The following is a 15,845-nucleotide window of genomic DNA, read 5'->3' as shown; positions in this document are numbered from 1 at the left end:
TCTCTTTTTCTGTGAGTTTGATGTTTGGGCTTTTGAGGGGTTTTATTTTTGCTTTTTTTTTCCAATTCCACATATAAGTGAAATCATACAGTGTTTGTTTTTCTCTGACTTCTTATTTCACTAACGTAACACCTTCAAGGGCCATTCATGTTGTTGCAAATGGCAGGATTTCCTTGTTTTTTTATGGCTGAATAATATTTCATTGTATACCACTTCTTTATCCATTAATCCATCAGTGGACACTTAGATTGTTTCCATGTCTTGGTTGTTGTAAATAATGCTGCTATGAACATGGGGGTGCAGATATCTTTTGGAGTTAGTCTTTGTTTCCCTTGGATAAATTCCCAGAAGTGTAATTGCTGGATCATATGGTAGTTCTATATTTATTTTTTTAAGGCCTCTCCCTACTGTTCTCCATAGTGGCTGTACCAATTTACATTCCCACCAACAGTGTACAAGGGTTCCCTTTCCTCTGCATCCATACCAGCATTTCTTATCTTTTTGATGATGGCCACTCTAACAAGCATGAGGTGCTATCTCATTGTGGTTTTAATTTGCATTTCCCTAGTGACTACGGTTATTGAGCATCTTTTCATGAATCTGTTGGCCATTCGTATATCTTCTTTGGAAAAATGTCTATTCAGGTCCCTTGCCCATTTTTAATTTTTTTTTTGTTATTGGATTGTATGAGTTCTTTATATATGTTGGATATTAGCCCCTTATCAGATATATGGTTTGCAAATATTTTTTCCCATTCTGTAGATTGTCTTTTCACTTTGTTAATGTTTTTTTTTTTTGCTATGCAGAAGCTTTTTGGCTTGATACAGTCCCACATGTTTATTTTTAATTTTGTTTTTGTGTTTTAGGTGTGATTTTCAAGAAATCATTACCAAGACCCATGTCAAAGAACTTTCTAAAAAATGTCTTCTTCTAGAAGTTTCATGGTTTCAGGTCTTACAATCCATTTCAAGTTATTTTTTGTGACTGGTATAACATAGGGGTCAAGTTTCATTCTTTTGCATGTGACTATCCAGTTTTCCTAGCACCATTTATTGAAAAGACTATCCTTTCTCATTGAGTATTCTCGGCTCCCTTGTCAAATATTAATTTACCATATATGCTTGGATTTATTTCTGGGCTCTCAATTCTGTTCTATTAGTCTATTTGTCTCAAAACATCTAGCTTCAAAAACCAACTTGTGTGTTCAGACTCACCCTCCCCGGTGCCCAGCATGGATGCAGCTGATCCAGGGGCAGCCAGATTTTGTGTGGGAAAGGATCATTTGCTTGTCATGAGGGGAAGGCATCTGATGTGAAACATATCCAGGGGCCTACCTGGGTACTCTTCAGGGACAGAGACTGGCAGCCACCATCTTTTTTTTTCTTTTCTGGCAGGAACAATCTCTCCCCGACTGCCTCAGTCCAGCCATTTGGTACCATCTTCATGCTCTCCCTCTGCCATGTTCTAGAGCATCAGTATCTCCCCGAAGGGAGCTTTCACACACATCTTGTGCCTGAGGTTTTACATCCATGAGGCAGTTCAAGATGATGACCTAGGATGATCGTGAACTCACCTCTTCCCATGGACACACCGACTCTACAGCTACATATGGAACAATTTCCGGTAAAAACAAAAAACACCCCCTGAAAACTAGCTGAGCACCTCCTTCACGTGGGGCAAATGAGAAAAAAAGCTACATTCAAGTGGATAGAGATGCTGAGAATCTCACCATAAACCCCACCCCCAGTGCAGCTACCTACCCACCATCAGGAGGAAACTCACAAACCCGGAGCTTCTCGCTGAGTAGCCAAGAGTTTGTACACCACCTAAGGCACCTTAGCTTTTAAGACCTGCACCTGAGAGTTGAGCCCTCAAGGCATCTGGCTTTGAAAGTCAATGGGCTTGCATCCATGAGACCCAAAGTGCTATAGTGAAAGGAGAATGGCTCTTAAAGAGCTCGTGAGCACTCACTCACCCCAGGGCCCAGCACAGAGGCAGCTGTTTGAAAGGTGCCCAGGTTTTAAGTGAAGAAAATTCATTTCCTAATCTTAAAAAGTTGGCCAGAGAGGCAGGGGCCTGCTGGAATACTATCTGGGGACAGAAGCTGGTGGGCCCCATTTTTTTTTTTTTTTTTTTTTTTTTTTTTTTTATGCGTTACGCGGGCCTCTCACTGTTGTGGCCTCTCCCGTTGCGGAGGACAGGCTCCGGACGCGCAGGCTCAGCGGCCTTGGCTCACGGGCCCAGCCGCTCCGCGGCATGTGGGATCTTCCCAGACCGGGGCACGAACCCGTGTCCCCTGCATCGGCAGGCGGACTCTCAACCACTGCGCCACCAGGGAAGCCCTGGGCCCCATTTTTGAGCTCTCCCTCTACTGCGCTTCAGAGCACCAGTATGTCCTGGAGGGAAGCTTTTACCCACGTCTCATGTTCTGGGTTTTGTGGCTGCCACCAGGGGGGTACCCCTTGATTGCTTGGCTCTGGAGGCCAGGAGACTGGTGCTCCTGGGTCCCCTGGAGCTATAACATTCGAGAGACAGTTCTTGGCAGGCTACCACCCCCAGGGCACTGGACAGACAGCAGACTGAAACACACCCCAGTCTTTCCAAGAAAGAGCCCTATTTGCTTGTCCAGGAGCTTTGGCCTGAGGGGCAGGAATCTGCCCTGGCACACTTCTAGGAGCCTATGGAAGTGTTCTCAGGGAACAGAGGCCAACGGAGGCTGATGGATGCATTCTCTCTCTGCCTTGCTCTAGCTTGCCAGTATCTCCCAGAACCTCGGCTGGTGCCCCAATTTTTGCAACTGCTCTCAGGAGACACCTCTACATTACCTAGTTCTGGTGGCCAGAGGGGCTTATGTTTGCAGGTCCCAAAGGACTGTAACCAATAGAGAAAGAGGTCTTAAACAGCTAACAACACCCTCAGGGCACAGCAAGAAGTAACAGACCAAGGAGCTCAATCTCTCTGTGAAATGGGCCTATAATTTTATCATGGCAGGCTTCTAATTAAACACACATCTAAGGGCTGACTGTAAACCCTTCCAGACACCTCAGAGGGGAGCTCTTACACATGTCTGGTGCCCCAGTTTTTGCAGCTTCCACCCAGGGGATGCCCCTTGACTGCCTGACTCTGGTGGTCAGGGGAGCTGGTGTTCCTGAGTCTCACAGGACTGTAACAATCAAGAGATAGTTCTCTGCAAGGTACCACCACCAGGCAGGGCACTGCACAAATAGGAGACTGAAACACACCCCAGTCTTTCTATGAAAGAGGCCTATTTGCTTGTCCTGGAGCTTTGGCCTAAGGGGCAGCTTTCAGGTTTGGCACACATCTAGGGACCTATGCAGGTGCTCTCAGGGGACACAGGCCAGGGGATGCTATCTTTGCACTCTCCCTCTGCTTCACCACAGCTCATCAGTATCTCCCAGAAAGGAGCTTATAAACTCATCCAAAGCCCTGATTTTTGTGACTGTCACCCAGGGGACACCTCCAGATCATCTGTCTCTGGTGGCCAGCTGGGCTTACACTTGCATTCCCACTGTATATATCTGCATAATTTAAAAGCTGCTGCCTAAGGGAATGACTTTCAATTAGCCTGAATCTAGGTGCTGCCTGAGATCCTCCTGTTTGAGACACTGACAGGTCTTCACACATCCTCAACTATGAGGGCTATTAAAAATAAAATAGGCTTGGACTTCCCTGGTGGCACAGTGGTTAAGAATCCGCCTGCCAATGCAGGGGACATGGGTTCGAGCCCTAGTCCGGGAAGATCCCACATGCCACAGGGCAACTAAGCCTGTGCGCCACAACTACTGAGCCTGCACTCTAGAGCCCGCGAGCCACAACTATTGAGCCCGTGTGCCACAACTACTGAAGCCCGCACGCCCTAGAGCCCGTGTTCCGCAACAAGAGAAGCCACTGCTCTCTGCAACTAGAGAAAGCCTGCACGCAGCAACGAAGACCCAACACAGCCAAAAATAAATAAAAAATAGAATAGGCTGCTTGGACAATCACAAAGGTTTGGGAGACAACTAAGAGCTAAGGCAAGGTTGAATGATAAGGTTCATCTCCTATGCAAGAGCACTACTTCAAGACTGGGAGAGGTGGCTCTTTCATCTAATGCATAGAAACCAACACAGAGATTCAAGCAAAATGAGGAAAATATTTCAAATGAAAGAACAAGATAAACCTCAGGGAAAAAAACCTTAATGAAATGGAGATGTTATTTACCTGATAAGGAGTTCAAAGTCATGCTCATAAATATGCTCACCAAACTCAGGAGGGTATGGATGAACAAAGTTAGAAGTTCAACCAAGAGACAGAACATATAAGTACCAAATAGAAGTCACAGAGCTGAAGAATAAAATAATTGAACTGAAAAATACACTAGAGGAATTCAACAGCAGACTAGATGAAGAAGAAGAAAGGATCATAGAAAATCAGAGGAGCAAAAAAAAAAAATGCCAAAAAGTGAAGATGGCTTAAGGGACTCTTGGGGACAACATCAGGCATACTAACATTTGCATTATAGGGAGTCCCAGCAGGGGAAGAGAGAGAGAAAGGGGCAGAAAATGTATTTTAAGAAATAATGGCTGAAAACTTCCTTAATCTGGGGAAGAAAACAGATCCAGAAAGCCCAGGGAGTTCCAAATAAGAGAAACCCAAAGAAACCCACATCAAGACATATAATTAAAACATGAAAAGTTAAGGACAAGAGTCATAAAAGCATCAAGAGATTAACAACTTGTTTTATGTACAAGAGCACCCCCAAAAGACTATAAGCAGATTTTTGAGGAGAAACTTTGCAGACTAGAAAGGAATGGCATAATATATTCAAAGTGCTAAAAGAAAAAAGACTTCCAAGCAAGAATACTCTACTCAGCTAAGTTATCCTTCAGAACTGAAAAAGAGAGTTTTCCAGACAAGCAAAAGCTGAAAGAGTTTATCATTACTAAACTGCCTTATGACAAATGTTAAAGGGACTTCTTTAAGCCAAAAGAAAGTGTGCTATAAGTAGAAAGAAAACACATGCAAGTACAAATGTCACTAGTAAAGGTAAATATATACTAAACATAGTGGATTAATCATTTATAAAGCTAGTATGAAGATTATACAACAAATATAGTAAAAATAACTATAACTACAATATTTAGTTAAGGGATACACAACAATAAAAAGGTGTAAAACGTAACATATAAAACAGGGAAATAGAGTAAAAATTTAGAACTTTCAAATGCATTCAAACTTAAGTTCTTGGGACTTCCCTGGTGGCACAGTGGTTAAGAATCCTCCTGCCAATGCAGGGGACATGGGTTCAAGCCCTGGTCCAGGAAGATCCCACATGCCACGGAGCAGCTAAGCCCATGTGCCTAGAGCCCATGCTCCACAACAAAGAGAAGCCACCACAATGAGAAGCCCATGCACTGCAACGAAGAGTAGCCCCCGCTTGCCACAACTAGAGAGAAAGCCCACGTGCAGCAACGAAGACCCAATGCAGCTAAAAAAAAAAAATTGTTCTTTTTAAAAATTAAGTTCTTGTACATAAGCCTCGTGGTAACCACGAAATAAGAAAGCAAGAGAAGAAGAAAAGAACAGAGGAACTACAAAACAGCCAGAAAACAATTAACGAAATGGCAGTAAGTACATACCTATCAATAATTACTTTAATGTAAATGAACTAAATTTTCCAGTCAAAATACATAAACTGGCTGAATGGATTAAAAAAAAAAAAGGCAAGACCCTTCTGTATTGCTGCCTATGAGAGATTAAGTCAGGTGTAAGGGCACACACAGACTAAACATGAAGGGATAGAAAAAGATATTCCATGCAAATGGAACTGAAAGAATGCAGGGGAAGCTATACTTATATAAGACAAATAGATTTTAAAACAATGCAAATTGGAAAGGAAGAAGTAAAACTCACTATTTGCAGATGACATGGTTTTTTATATATAGAAAATTCTAAAGACTCCACCAAAAAACTGTTAGAACTAATAAGTGAATTCAGTAAAGTTGCAGGATACAAAATCAATACACAAAAATCTGTTGCATTTCTATACACTAACAATGTAGTATCAGAAAGAGAAATTAAAACAATCCCATCAAAAAGAATAAAATACTTAGTAACAAATTTAACCCAGAAGACGAAAGACCTGTACACTGAAAAGTGTAAGACACTGAGGAAAGAAATTGAAGAAGACAAATAAATGGAGAGGTAGTCCCTGCTCAAGGATTAAAAGAATTAATATTGTTAAAATGTTCATACTACCCACAGCCATCTTCAGTTTCAATACAATCCCTTTCAAAATTCGAATGGCATTTTTAACAGAAATAGAAACAATCCCCAAATTTGTATGGAACCACAAAAGACCCTGAATTGCAAAGCAATACTAAAACAGAAGAACAAACCTGGAGCCATCATGCGCCCTAATTTCAAACTATATTACAAACCTATAGTAATTAAAACAGTATGGTATTGGCATAAAAACAGATGACATAGATCAATGGAAGAGAATAGAGAGCCCAGAAATAAGCCCATGTATATATGGTCAATTTTTTTTTATAAATTTATTTATGGCTGCATTGGGTCTTTGTTGCTGTGCATGGCTTTCTTTGTTGCTGTGCATTTGTGGTGAGCAGGGGCTACTCTTATTACAGTGTGTGGGCTTCTCATTGCAGTGGCTTTTCTTGTTGTGAAGCACAGGCTCTAGGCGCGTGGGCTCTAGAGTACAGGCTCAGTGGTTGTGGCACACAGGCTTAGTTGCTCCGCGGCTTGTGGGATCATCCCGGACCAGGGCTCAAACCTGTGTCTCCTGAATTGGCAGGCAGGTTCTTAACCACTGCACCACCAGGGAAGTCCCTGGTCAATTAATTTACAACAAAGGAGCCAAGCATATACAGTGGGGAAAGGACAGTCTCCTCATTAAATGATGTTGGGAAAATTGGACTGGCACAAGCAAAAGAATGACGCTGGACCACTATCTTATACCGCTGACAAAAATTATTACTCAAAACGGACTAAATCTTGAATGTTAAGACGTGAAACCACAAAACTCCTAGAAGAAACTATAGGTGATAACAAAAGTAAAAATAAGTGGGACTGCGTCAAACTAAAAAGCTTCTGCACAGCAAAGAAAACCATCAACAAAATGAAAAGGCAACCTACAGAATGGGAGAAAATATTTGCAAATCATATCTGATAAGGGGCTAATATCCAAAATATATTAAAAACTTACACAGCTCAATTGTCAAAAACAACAATTAAAAAATGGGCAGAGGATCTGAATAGACATTTTTCCAAAGAAGACAGATGGCCAACGGATACATGAAAAGATGCTCAATATCACTAATCATCAGGGAAATGCAAATCCAAACCACAATGAGATATCACCTCACGCCTGTCAGAATAGCTGTATCATCAAAAAGTCTATAAATAACAAATGTTGGGGAGGGTGTGGAGAAAACGGACCCCCTGTGAACTGCTGGTGGGAATGTAAGTCGGTACAACCACTACAGAAAAAGGTATGGAGGTTCCTCAAAAAATTAAAAATAAAACTACCACTATGTTCCTGTAATTTCACTTCTGGGTATTTATCTGAAGAAAACAAAAACACTAATTCAAAAATACATGTGCACCCCCATGTTCATTCAGCATTAATTTATAATAGCAACGACATGGAAACAACCTAAGTGTCCGTTGACGGGTGAATGGGTAAAAATGTTGTGGTATATATATGCACAGTGGAATATTATTCAGCCATAAAAAAGTTTGAAATCTTCCCATTTGTGATAACATGCATTGACCTCAAGGGCATTCATTATACTAAGTGAAATACGTCAGACAGAGAAAGACACGTACTGCATATGATTTCACTTATATGTGGAATCCTTAAAAAAAACAAAAATCAAGCTCATAGATACAGAGAACAGCCTGGAGGGTTACCAGAGGCAGAGGAGTGGGAGGTGGGTGAGGGAGTCAAAAGGTACAAATTTCCAGCAATAAAATGTCATGGGGATCTAATGTACAGCATGGTGACTATAGTTAATAATACTGTATTGCACATTTGAAAGTGGCTAAAAGAGTAGATCTTAAAAAAGTTCTCATCACAAGAAAGAATGTTTCCGTTTCTATATTTCTGGCATTGAGATTTATAGAAACCAATTTTCCTTTTAAGTTATAAGAAATTTTAAGGCTTGCAAAAGATGCCCCTGTGATTGACTTGGATCACTTCTTGGATTAAAATGGCCAAGAACCATTAAAAATGAGCCATACCTACCCACGCTAACTTATTCAACAGTGAATCCTCTGTGCTACCTGAAGAGCAAATGTGGATGAGGGGCAAATACAGATGAATTTGGAGCTATTATACAAAAAAAAAAAACAAAAACAAAAACCAAATTTAATGAGGTAGAAATGTCAAAATAATGTATAAAACTAGAAGTACCTACTCTACATATTCTATGGAATAATGTAGAATTTCAATTGGATAAGTCTACTGTTTTAAATTTATATTGCACTTAATACATTACCAAGCATATTCACATAAAAATACATAAATAAACAGCTTTTTATGAAATCAGAGTGGTAAAAACTGGGTCACAAACTGGAGCATCTTGGCTCTTCAGGGAGTTGAGCAGAATAAACTAATGCAATTATGATTTGGTCCCTGTCTCCCCATGTGAGACTCATGTCTTAAATTTCTATTTAGTACTTCAGCAGTCACCTACCACTAAAGGAATACTGTTTTGTTTTATTTTATTTGATGAAACAACAGACCCAAACACATTCTCTGCAAATTACGTTTAAGACAGCTTGCCAGTGAGGCCAACCCAGATTACACAGCCAGATGTCTGCCGTGGGCTCCAGTTTCTGAGAACCTGGGGAAAGGAAACCCGAAGTTCCCCACCTATCACAACTGAGATGGCAGGTCTGACCCTAAGTAGGTTAGAGGTAATAAACTGCCACACCTAACGCCCTACCTTAATTCCTTCAATAAAACAGCAGCCGTTTTAAATATCAGAGGAAGGAATGAAAGAGCATACAATAGCGACGCAAGAACATGGTGGAAATGCCTCTTCCCTTGTATAGTGAAAGCACTGTCTTAGTTGAAACTGCTTCTTTAAATTATAGAAATTAAGGCAGGAAAACATAATCACCCTTCCCTTCACCCTCCACTCCCCTACCCAGGATGTAAAGGTAATGATAGTGATGATAGGGGCAAGAGGGCTTGCTGAAGATATGACAAGATATGCCAAAAAGAATAGCGAGGTAAGGATTTGCAAACTGGAGGGCTTGGAGACATCAGACCCTTTTTCATTTTATTCCAGGATATTTCTTTAAAAGCCTTAAGAGAACAAAACATTCCTTTTCATCTTTTTGCTTTCAGTGTAAGCACATGTGTTCTGAAATTAAAACCCATTTTGGTTCTTTGCATTTTGTATACGTTTAGCAATCTCGGGTGTATGCAGTCCAGGGGCAAGTAGAGAATTCTACTCCTACCCAGTCTTGTTTATATATATATATATACATATATATATATATATATATATATATATATATATAATGATATATATATCATTAATGTAGTTTTATATGTTAGTTGATCTTGGAGACTGAAAATTAAGTTTTCCAAACAAAGAATTGTGTCAGATAAGAGAAAGAAAAAAACCCCAAAAAAACCCCAAACTATGAAGAATGCTGAAAGTACCACCTAAGTACAGTCTAGGTACATAGGAACTGTTAGCATGAAGCATAATTGCATTAGAAATTAGGACCCCCAAATATCACCTTTAAAGTGGGTTTTTACAGAAGCATTCTTGTTTAGTACACATGAAGCAGGGTTTTTTGTTCCCAAGCAGCCTGCCAATGCCAAGGACCCTTTCCTGCCTCCTTAAAGGTGACCTCTTAAACAGGCAGCCATACATAGTACCATGTTTACGGACATTTCCGTAAGATAAAGTACACAGCACAAAGGCATATTGTCCTAAATGCACCATATGGATCAAAATGCCTCTGTTTATGTATAAATGGTGGAGATATCAGAGTGATATCTAGACAAAGCTACACTTTGATATATGGAGAATCTGCACAACTCCATGTTTACAGTATGATGGAGCCTATGGTGCCAGATAAGAAGAATGCATTTGCAGATAGACCTAAATCTTTACACTCTTGTGATTTTTAACTGACCTGCCTCTTTTCATCATGGAGTAGCTTCGTGACCATAAATATAGGGAACTACTGACAGTGTAACTCATCCCTTAAAAAGAGTTTGTTCTTAGCAGCTGTGACAGTTAAAAAAAAAAAGGCTTTACTTACCCCAGACAAGGACAATGTATCTCAGCGGAATGAAGTACAGGATGACTGTGAACGCACAGAGGGCTACAATGGCCAGCCAGCTTAAGAATGGGATGGTCCAGTTGAAAGTACTGAATGAGAAATTAATACATTAGCAATCTGAGCACTTCCTACTTTTTTCAAACAAAGATGAAAATAAATGTGATTCTGATTCAAAATCTGGACTAAGGATCTAGTAAAGACTGTATTTCTCACTGGAATAGATTCCAATCGTAATAGGCTATCAGAAGATACAGGTTAGTCATAATCTGCTCAACTTCATGAACACAGGGCCCAGGTAAAGGGTGTTGACACCAACCTCTCCAGATTGTCCCAAGTGACTTAAGGGTCTAAGGTCATCACACTACTTGGGTGACTCCCCGTGGTTTAAAAATCTTTTTCCACTTCTAAAACTAGTACTGAATCTTGTTTTCTCCAAATTTTCATAGAGGAGAATACCCCTGGGCCTACCATTCTTTCTTCTATGAACTCTCACACAGGATTAACCACATTGGAAATAAAATGTTGCCAACGATTGTCCATAGATCTAAATCTTACACGGTTGTGTAAATCTTCAGAACTTTAGAAATCCTTAGAGGAATACTCACTTCCCACTTCAGTTATGTTTCAAATGGAATTAGAAGTCAGGAAGAGGGAATTTTGTAAAAATTCACCTGCCATCATAGCCCTCTTCCCAAAAATACATAATTAAGAAATAAAGTCAACATTACCTACTATTCTCCCTACCTTGTTGATAGCAAAGGAGAACATGGCACATGATAGATTTGTTGGGAAGACCAAAAAGGGAGTATAAGCTGGAAAAGGGTGGGTTATAACAGGGCCTGGCTGATGGCTCTGCAGTGTTTCCACACTGCTGGTGACTAGTAATGTAGAGGGTCAGGGAAGGAAGCAAGACGGAGTACTGACAATGATATAACATCAGAACAAAGAACAAAAATGGGATCAATGAACAGAAGGACAGGAAGTTACAAAAGAGACAGTACTAAGATGGGAAGGACTTTAATGAGACAGAAAGATCAAGACAGAAGGCAAATGGAACGTGGAAAGACTGGGATATTTTTAGGCTTTTTGTGTAGAACATCTATTGTGAGTCTGGTAGTTTCTAAGAGAGAGTGACAAAATTATAAAGTAAACAGAACCATTCCACGGAGGCTTCGAGGTTGGGTATATAATCATATCTCCATTTATAGGCATACCATTGCCTTGAAGTTCAGCCTCCAAAGAGGAACTAACACATCTTGCTGAGTGACTCTTTAGCATAATTTAATGAAAAAAACAAAGAAGGTAGCAAATCTGTGTTCAAAGCCTAGATTCTGCTATGTGACTTTAGGTGGTAAACCTCTCTAAGCGTCAACCTTCCCGGTTATAAAATGGGGACAGCTTTTATTGTATCCAGGAAGACTGGTAGTGATGGCAACATGTTTATGTGAATCAAGATGAAGTTATTAGAGCCATTCAACTCTAGGAGTCTATAAAGTATGGCATTTCTTCTTACCAAGCAGTGAGAAGGGCCCCAAGACACTTCAAGAAAATATGAAATTGTACATGATATGGATAAATGTCAGTGTTTTTTATTTCTTCTAATTTCCCAGTAATGGATGCTATGCTCACTTGGGCTGGGTTTTTCCAGGGAAGTTTTTGATCCAATAAAGGATGTTTCTCAAGAGATTTTCTCATGTACTGCCCTTCAGCCTAACACTTTAAGAGTTATTCCTTAGCTTTGTGGCATATGGCTTGCTTTTTGTCTTTCTCTAGGTCAAATTCCTAAAAATGTTTTTCTTCTAGTAAGAAAGCCAAAGTTGGATCAATCTGGTTGTCTTGTTTTTAGTAACTCTTGGGGTCTGGCTTTGCTGTCGTGTTTTTTTTATCTCCTGTGGCCAGAGTGAGTCCTATAACTGTCACCAGGCAAAGAATCATGCCTTCCCTCCTTCACTGACACCTGTAGTTCCCTTGCTTCTGCCCGCTTGTGGAGAGAACAGAAGGCTGAGGGTCTGTTTGCTCTCCTGTGGCTCAGCTCCGAGCCATCTATCACACCACTCCATGTGTGAGGGCACTGGCTCTTCACGCAGAAAACCCTCCCTCTGGGCACCCTCACTGAAGAACACCCTGTGTTCTTACTCCTCTTGGAAGGAAAAATGGCAAGGAATACCAGTGTAGCTTTTTTCCCAGGGGGAAAAAAGACTGCCCTTTTCTTTTTCCACAGTGCATTGTGGAATCTATATCTAGAATATGATCTTAAGAGATGCAATTCAAGAAAGTCCTGGAATGATTTAGTAACAAGATGTGGTAATTATGGAGGCTTTCATTTTGTACTTAAAGATTGCTTCCGTATCTGCTTTCTGGATAGATCCATTTTATCCCGCGTGACCCCAGGGGAGCTTCTCTCTTACAGTATTTGAAAGATTACTGTGCCGAAAAGATAGCTCCTACAAGACTCACTAGATCCTATGCGGTGTTCCTGTACCTCAGCCTATACCTGCACCTCTGTCTATACCTTGGAAAGTTCACAAAATCCAGTTGTCCCCAAGGCTGGTCCACAGCCAGGATCTGGTCATTTCCTTCAACTGGCCATGGTCTTTTCCAGCCAAGCACCTGTCTGAGTCTCCTAACACCCAGAGTTACAAAGAAGCCTCTCCCCTTCAGGCATTCACAATCCTGACCTTAGAGTTGACCCAGGGTCTTCTGATATAAATGAGATGGTTTCTGTCAGGTGATCAATACGCAGTGTACCTCAGAGAAAGGACAATACTCAATAGGGAAATGCCCCATTTAGGACTTCACACTCTGCTTCTGCAGATAGGTTGTGGAGAACAAGGAAACATGCTTAGAGATGTAAATAACATGGAGAAGAAGAAAAGAGAAAAGATGTGGAAATCAGTCTTTAGAAGTCTGATACTGAATTGCTTAGAGGCACATTTGGGAGTGAGAGGGAGGCTGTTCTGTCTAATATGATACGAGAAAGTGGAAACTCAGCACCTATGCATATGTGGAAATGTGTTAAACAAAAAATTATACAAAATAAAATGCATTATGCCTTGAAACATGAAAGGCACCAGATGAATGACTCACACCTTTAGTTTAAATAATTTACTCCTTTCAATTTCTATGTATGCCCAAGGATCCAAATCTGCAGAACACTTTTGGTTATGAATAATAAACAATGAATAGATATATAAAACTAGGAAAATGTAGGCTTATCCAGATATACAGCACCCCTTCTTGAATAGATCATTTAGAAATCATTATGTAGGCCAATTTTCACATAGTTTAGTCGGTACGGGGCCTTAGTATATTTTTTACTAATAACTAATTATAAATCCACCTTACCATTTTTATAATTAAACAGCTGGTTTAAAAAATATATTAATAAATAAAACTATTTGAAGTAAAATGCAAGTAATATGTTTCTTAATTTTACATCAGCTCTCAATGAAGCTCTATTTCCTTGTTTAGAAAATTGTTTTTTAAATTATAAAAATTATGTAGATTTTCTAAATGACAAAGCATTAGTTTATTTCATCTATAATTATGATCTCAGCTATTTAAATATACAAAACTGAAAGCATATTTTTGCAGGGTGCTATATATAGTATGATTTTTTTTAATTTAACTTTATTGATGAAATTATAACTCGACAAATAATAAACTGCAGGTGTGTCTTAATTACCTGAAATCCTCATTTAACTTGGTTTATTTTTTTTCTATCACAATTTCATATTCTGTGTAAGAACAAAGTCTCACTGTGAAAATGTGCTAAAATTTAGGACGGTGTTATTTCTTCAAAGCTACAAGTATGACTTCTTTCCAACCAATATGTTCTAAATTTCAAGGAGGAAATTGACAGAACTTTCATAAAACCAAAGACAGGCAGAAACAAAGTAAATAATGATAAAACTGAGCAATAGATCACCCAGGAGTGTCCCCTGCCAGAAAGAATGTGGCAGTTCACCCTCTGAGAAACAAATGGACACTGTCTCACAGAACACCAGGGCTCACATGTCAGCATCACTCACTTCTTTATCCTTTCACCAAAGGAAGCAACTTCATCTAGGATGTTCTGGACACTGATACATACTTCCTGGATGGCATAGATTTTATTTATAAATCCCTTTTTTTCGCTGTCCTAAAACACAATAAAAAAGAGAGAGAGAGATTCTATATGAGTAAAGGTATCCTTGAGGGCTTGAATTCTTTTAATTGTCCCACTCTTACATTTTTAAACTTAAATGAACTTCATTTTTGCATATATATAAATGGATATGTGAAGCCCATGAAGTGTTTAGGATATGAAAGGAGGTAGAGGAGGAAGCGTACTCAGCATTATGGAGCTGTGCTAGTATAAAGGTGGCTGCAAAGCACAAGACTCAGATTCTGTTGCTCTTGCCCTGGCGAACAGAAACATTTCAGCCAGGGGGAGGGGAGGTATAAAGAGATCAGGTCTCAGAATGACCAAATGTGGAATCTGTGCTGACCCTGGACCTACCATGACGCGATACTTAGCAAACCCAGTTTCTTGGCCCCAGCACCCGTACACCTAAGTTTGGTCTTGGCTCCAGATATTTTAATAGAAGGGATTGCTGGGTGCAAATGAGAAGACCTGTGAGCAATGAAAACTGCAAAAAAAATTTTAAATAAAAAAATAACAAGGTCAACTGAAATCCAGTAAGTGGCCACCTCTAAACAGCACCTTAGGTAGATCAGATACACAGTTAGCCTGGCCCCGCCTCTTACGAATAATAGTCACATACTTCATGCTCTGTTAGTCAGGGTTCTAACTAAACATCCCCCCCACACACACTTTGTACTTAATTCTTCATTTTAAAACTTGTGCTAGATTTAAGCAAAGCCGGTGTGTGCTCCAGGGAATGGATGGGTGAGGACTGAGCATAAAGCGCCCGGAGAGTGGTGTGAGCCTGGGAGAAATGGGCACATTTTGTAATTTTAGACCCAGAGGAAGAAACAGTGGTGCCCTTTCACGATAGAAAATTCTGCTTAGTAGCCTGGCATCACAGGCACTTGCCTAGGCTGTTTGGTGGAGACCATCCAACCCATGACTCCATTCCTCCATGCCAGCTTGAATCTCTATGGAAATGTAGATCCAATTTCATTACTTTAACTTCTTTTGAACACTTGCACACTGTGCCAGAACACTTGAGACCTCATGTGGCAGTCAGTGCTTGCTGAAAGCAGCCAGGAAGCTAGAATAATAATGTCGTCATGTTGCACATTTACATACTGACTTTCATTTTAGAAGAGTCTAAAGCACTTTGCACTGTGAACACTTGGCTGGGGCTGGCATCCTGCCACCTTAGAAACTGAGGGCAAGCGAATGACAGGTGTGTGGGCAGCCTCCAGGGACAACAGGGTACAGTGGGACTGAGGACACGGATGCCAGTTTTATAACATGATCTTTAGATACCAGTTACTTAGAGCCCTCATTTTAAATTTAATTCCCATGGGAGATACTGTCTACATTATTCATCTCACTTATACCAAAA

The 15,845-nt window shown here is 40.3% G+C and overlaps 1 protein-coding gene across 10 annotated transcripts in view; it reads right to left on the bottom strand.

Annotated features, from left to right (window-relative positions):
- Nucleotides 1-15,845, bottom strand: part of MCTP1 (multiple C2 and transmembrane domain containing 1) — a 360,390-nt gene that overhangs the window by 5,198 nt on the left and 339,347 nt on the right. For 9 of the 10 annotated variants that reach the window (XM_032626358.1, XM_032626364.1, XM_032626362.1 and 6 more), the window contains 2 exons: nt 14,361-14,470; nt 10,309-10,418 (listed from right to left, as the gene is read on the bottom strand). In XM_032626358.1, coding sequence (XP_032482249.1) covers nt 10,309-10,418; nt 14,361-14,470 — 220 coding nt within the window. The remainder of the gene's footprint in view (nt 1-10,308; nt 10,419-14,360; nt 14,471-15,845) is intronic. The other variant, XR_004349160.1, reaches the window with a different exon arrangement.

The sequence above is a fragment of the Phocoena sinus genome, chromosome 3 (assembly GCF_008692025.1).
Source record: "Phocoena sinus isolate mPhoSin1 chromosome 3, mPhoSin1.pri, whole genome shotgun sequence".
Lineage (NCBI taxonomy): Eukaryota > Metazoa > Chordata > Mammalia > Artiodactyla > Phocoenidae > Phocoena > Phocoena sinus.
This window is presented reverse-complemented; position numbering and strand designations above follow the sequence as displayed.